Here is a 6,000-nt window from a genome sequence, read left to right as displayed (position 1 = left end):
TGTGGGGGAGTGTCCAGGGGGGACTTGCGGTCGCTGAGGTGTCAGCTAATGGGAATCGTAATGACTATATAAATAAATATCAAACAACCTAAGTAGGTTAGCAATAAGGACACAGAAAAGTGTAGGAGCTGAGCTGCTATGTACCCATAAAGCCTCAGATGGACCCGGCTGTATGGATTTAGCTACTTAGCGCAACACTGCTTTCAATACGACCACAAACCGACACAGAAAAACCATCAGAACGGAAAATTGAGTATACAAAAATGGAAGAACCAGGGTTTATTTTAAAAACAGATGTGAGATGAGTAATAGTGAGGGTTACCAATGCCTTGGCAATAACAGTGTATTTTGTAAAAGTGAATATCAGATCTTGGTAGAAATGTATCTTAAAATACTTCAGGTGTGTTCTGGCTGGCTGGAATTGTAATCAATTAAAAAAGTGCAAACAATACAATGAGCCAAACTATATAAATCACACCTCTGGTATTTCAAGATGTATTTAAACCCAAATACAGACATAAGTCAAAAAGTAAAAAAAGCCTATCAACTACAGTACACCCTATGCTTCAGAAACTGAGTGAATTGTTTTTTGTTGATTTTTCACAGATGCCACCCTTCCTATACTAGTGCTTTAGTTGGCTGTTTTTGCCTGTGTAAACAAGTGGGATACAATACATTACTTTCTGCATCCTTTTTTTTCCCCAGAATAATGTCTCAAGACACATTTCAGACAGTGACAAAAAGAAACACGTTTTCATGTCAGCAAGACAGGCATTACTTATGGCTTCAAGTGTGTTAATAAGTGCTTGTCTACTCATTGGCTTCTAGTTTTCCAGTTTAGTAAAGACTAACTGAACTAAAAATTTCATCTGAGCTTGCATAAATAGTGAGGCTTTCCGAAGCGTGGAAAATACTCTGTAGAAAGTTATCTTATTGGAACAGATTAAGGCTCTTGAGGTTGGTATTGGCAGGTAAACCCTGAATTACTCATTAGCTAACTTGACAGCTGTTTCACATTTTTGAGGTACAGGTTTCAGCTCTGACTCCAGCATAGTGACTGAATTGTTGTGACTAGGTCTGCTTTTCAGAGAGAAATCACATTATGCATTCTGCACTTAAACATCAGCAATCGATAATGCCTTCCTATTTGTCAAGTTGTAGACTATGACTGTAGACTGAGAAAGTGTCCCTTCTCCTCTGCGGGTATGTCAGCTGCTGAAGACTGCCCTTTCTGCACACATGTACTCTGGAAAATAACAATACAGAAAATATTAGGAGGGATGTGACATTTTAAGCATATTAGTAAGCCAATATAGTCAAAAACAATACATTTTATCCAATGCAGTGATGTCACTGACTACAGAAAAGTAGCATTTTCCCCAATACGCTTCTCACTTACATTTGTCCTCTGGTAGGGCATCGTCTTCTGATGGCTCTTCCTCCTCCGCAGCCTGCTCTTCCAGTTCCTCTTCGGCTTCCTCTTCTTTATGGCTCTCCTCTTCAGCTGGCATGTCCTCTTGTTCCTCTTCCCCATCAGATACCTCCTCCTCTACTTCATGGTTCTCCTCCTCGAGTGGCGACTCCTCCAGTGCCTTCTCTCCTTCAGATTCTTCCTCCTCTTCTACCGGTGAGTCCTCCAATACCTTCTCTCCCTCAGAGGCCTCTTCCTCTTCTAGTGGAGACTCCTCCAGTGCCTTCTCTCCTTCAAATGCCTCTTCCTCTTCTTTGTGGTCTTCCTCTTCTACCTGTGACTCCTCCTGTGCCATATCACCTTCAGATATCTCCTCTTCTACCTGCGTCTCATCTGCTGCCTCCTTTGCCGTGGCATCTTGCTCTGTCTGATACTCCATCAGCTCCTCTGAAGGAGCAATTTCTTCTTCTGTGACAGAGTCTCCCTGCTCAACGGGAGCTTCATCCTGCAACACCGCCTCCTCCTCTCCTTGCTCCTCTGGCTGTGCCTCCTCTTCCTCTGCAGCAGGAGCCTCCTTTTCTGCATCTGCAAGAGCTGCTTCTTCTTCTTCAGTCGCTGGAGCTGCCTCGTCTTGAGCTGCAGGAGCTGTTTCATCCTCTACCTGCTCCACAGGCTGAACCTCATCTCCCACCTAAGATAAGGAAAGCAGTAAAGTATATTAGATCATACTAGACTGTAGTCAGGACAGCAAATCATTTGGGTCTGCAATCTGGACATCCAGAGGTCTCAGTAAATGGGGCGAGAGAAACCTGATATACAGAACACAGACCTACACTGCAGCAATAGTTAAATTTTTTTTTAATGTAACAGATCTATGAATCCATCAGAGAATTCATGCCAGGCAATTAGCCTCTTCAAATTAATGAGATGAAAATCTCATCATAGTTCCCTACAGGCACACAGTGAACAAAAATAGTAAGGAGATAATGTGTGCTCCTCTATGCTTTGTATTGCTGACAGTTTGTGTTTAAAGGAATGTCAATGTCACATCCACACATGACTGCTTGTAAGGCAATTTATTTTGCACTGGGTATTACATGTAAACAGTCTTTTAGTTTGCTGGCCTTAACTGAAATAGTTTTCAACAAAGTGAAATTTGATTGGCTCATGTGTTAGTTCCAGGAGTGGTTACCTGGGCAACCTGCTTCTGTATGTTCTCCAGCTGAGCCCTGAGTTCAGAGTGCAGACTATGGGCTGCTGTGCTCTGATCCTGCAGACTCTGACGTACCGTACTGAGCTGCTCCTCCACACCGGCCTGCTGCACCCGCTGGGACTGTTCATTCTCCAGCAACTCTCTGAAAGACAGGCGCACACAGTGAGAGAATCAAGAACCATTTTCATGTGAAAACCTAAGACTGTAATTATTTTGCTACATATTGTGATCACGATTATTAATCCTGATTTGGGGAACAAAATTATTTAATTGCACATTGCAATGCATCTTTTATCAACTTCACTATTTTCAACTACAGAAGGAATTCTAAGTGAAATAAAATGTTTCAAATAATGTTGTTACACCAATACACCTTTAATTATTAATTTTGGAAACAAAATTGACATGATTATGCATGATAAATTTTGCAGCCTTATGGAGTCTGAATTGTTACTGCTGAAATATTGGTGAACGCACTGATGGCTTCATAACTTTGCTTTCTTTGAGTCTGACATATTAGTAACAACAGCCTGTGAACCACATTTCCATGATGTTTACATAAGATGTGCTTCAAAGAGTGCTGTTTTTTCATGGCTATTACAAAGGGAATTTTATAGAAAACCATTCAGCTGCAGATATTGTCAGTACCATGGAAATGTTTATACAGATCAGGGCAATCTTACACCATGGATATGGGGCCTACCAACACTAGCCTAGAGTAAGACAGAGAGGCAGACCAGGGCACAGACAGTGGCAGACACCAGGGCTTTGACAAAGTCAACAAAAAGTTATGGGTCAGAGGAGGCCAGCTATTTTTTCCACAGAACCAAAAGCTGCTGCTTTCTCCCTACCGATTCAAATTTACCTGACAGTAGCCATCTCCAGTGTACTGGCCTCCAGCTGACCCTTGTAGCCGGCCAGCTGCTCCTTCAGTCCGAACACCTCAGACGCCTGTCCATCCAGGGTGGCGCTCAGCATGGCAACCTGCCCAACTCTCTCCTCCAGCTTTGATTCTGCTTCTCCCAGGCTCCCTGTTAAGACCTCCACCCTCTGGGAGAGTTCAGCGCTCAGCGCAGCCAGGCCCTCCACCTGCAGCCTGACGTCCTCAAACTCCTCACTCTTCCCCTTCAGCATGGTCTGCAGCTGGCTCAGCTGCTCCAGAGACACGGTGGCTTGCTGCATCTCCGTCAGGCGGGTTTTCATCTCAGTGTGGAGGGACAGCACCTGGGCAGGGAGGTCAGACGTCTTGAGCTGCTCCGCTGTGGCCAAGGCCATGCCCACCTGTTTCTGGGCCAGAGCATAAGACTCCTCCAGGGCATTAAGGCGAAGCTCCAGACCCTCTGAAGCATGCTGCTGGAATCAAACACAGAGGAGTGATGTTGAGTGAAGCTGGATACTTCCAGTGTCTGTCAGTGTCAATAAGCTGGTGCTTGACATTGCTATCATATTTGTGAGCAGTGGCAAAACTGTTGTGCAGCCTAGATGAAGCTCCCTCCTGAAGAAGTCATATCTGGACTACTGTCGTAACCTGAGTCAATAAGTGTCACTTTTAAGGTTAATTACTATGGTTTCTACCAATAAACTCACTAAATCTACACTGCTCCTACCAGAGGATATTGTACATGCCTTAAAACCCCTTTAAAATTGTTGGAATATTATTAACTTTGCAGGTAGAGTAAAATGTAGAGTCACAAATATCTTCACTCCAGTGTAAAGCAGCCAGTTTAGTGTCACATGCACAAGGTCAGACAGATTTGTGTCATGTCAACATTCAAACAACATTCTCATGCTTATTTCATCAAGTCTTTGAAGATCTTAAATATCAAGCCTGCCTACAATGTTTTTAAGACAAATATCTATCATTACAGAAATATACATGAAATAGACAAACATCAGTTAATGTTATCCTTTCATAATACTACAAACTTGCAAACAGCTTCTCAGCTAGTGTTCAATATCAAAATTACAGACTAAATTTAGCCTTGGCGCACGACTGGCGTGTGCATTATTATTTTGGCAACTGGCTCTGGCAGTAAAGTGTGTTCTTGACTGGTGGTGTAATACAGACATTTTCAACAGAGAACTTTAATATTTGATGAATGTCTGCAGGCCTACTGCACTGTCCCTGGTAAAGTCAGAGCCGCTGCAATTGTAGGTCAAGAATAAGCCTCATTACAAACGTCAGCAGCTGTCTAGGTGTTAGAAATAGCAACGTTTTGTACTCACTCCAATGAGGGTCTTGGCATTTTGAAATCTGATAGAGGCCTGCAGTTCTTAACTTTCCTTCCTACTTGCAACTGGCAGCATGCACTGTTGGCATGTGGTGAGGCTATTTTTTATCTCATGAAAGTGTTTAGGCATAATTATGGGCTCATGAAAATACGATTTACTAGTATATTCAGAATAGGATATATCAGAGGAAGTGGCTTATGCTTTCGGGCTGCAAACTTAAGAATCATATTCTCTTATTTATTTAATTTAATTATTCCTTACCTTACTGTTTGACTGTCGAATCTCCTCCTGTGAGGACTGTAGTTTCACAACCTTCATCTGCATGCCCATGAGACTGTCTGCTAAGTAGGTTATAGTTTGGTGCTGCTGGAAACAGAACCACGCGCCAGTGGCACCGCCAATTACAATCATCAGAAACAAAATGAAGAGGAGAGTGTAATTATTCCCTCCTCCGCGAACCTCTGACTCGAGGGCTTCTTGTTTGAAAAAGTTGTCTTCATGTTTGTGGTTGCCTTTCCCTTTCCGATGCTTGGCTGTCATTTTTTCCACAAAGGACACAATGTTCTCGCCGGGCAGAGGTGATATTCAGAGGAGCCGGTGTGTCGGGAAGCTTCGACCAAGCTGCAGGCGCCGATTTGTTTCAGGCGGCTCCGTTAATTGACGCAGCACGGGAGGATCTGCCTTCAATCCCCACACAATAAAGTAGCGAAAAGCTGAGAGTTATTAGCGAAGGGGTTGGGCTGAGGGGGAGACGGGGAGGCGTGGACCGGTAGGTAGTGTGCTCGCCCTTACAGGAAGAGTAACGAGAGTGAGGGGCCGATCCTCCGCCGGGAGTGGCTGAGACTCTGCCACCATGTGCGCTGCTGTCATCTAATGGAAAGACTACACGTCCAGTGGTGAACTACAGCGTTTCTATTCTTACCTCGGTGAGGCCACGGCTGGGGGCCTATGTAGAAATTACTATAATATTCCTATGAGGGCTTCTAATGTGTGTGTGGTACTGAGCAGTGAGTTTATAGTGACCTGGTATCATTATAATATTCCTATAATATCACTCTAAGGATTACAATGTGTCTGTGGTACTCAGTAGTAAGCTTTTAGTGGCCTTATCATACTTTTTAAATCTCCTTGGTATCACTTTAAT

General features: G+C 43.5%; 1 protein-coding gene across 1 annotated transcript; it reads right to left on the bottom strand.

Moving 5' to 3' along the window:
• Positions 1–304: 304 nt before the first annotated feature.
• LOC139647307 (uncharacterized abhydrolase domain-containing protein DDB_G0269086) lies at positions 305–5,396 on the bottom strand. The gene is made up of 5 exons (XM_071523190.1): positions 5,118–5,396; positions 3,490–3,977; positions 2,604–2,766; positions 1,400–2,102; positions 305–1,246 (listed from the first exon to the last, which is right to left on the bottom strand). Coding segments are annotated over exons 1-5 (1,635 nt in total). The 3' UTR covers positions 305–1,244.
• Between the last annotated feature and the right edge of the window lie 604 nt (positions 5,397–6,000).

This window comes from Centroberyx affinis, unplaced genomic scaffold (genome assembly GCF_046629955.1).
Source record: "Centroberyx affinis isolate AG114_WGS23_722 - 3 ecotype Tasmania unplaced genomic scaffold, CSIRO-AGI_Caff_v1 ptg001072l_1, whole genome shotgun sequence".
NCBI classification, from domain to species: Eukaryota; Metazoa; Chordata; class Actinopteri; order Beryciformes; family Berycidae; genus Centroberyx; species Centroberyx affinis.
The sequence above is the reverse complement of the archived record's forward strand: the minus strand, read 5'-3'. Positions and strand labels throughout refer to the sequence as shown.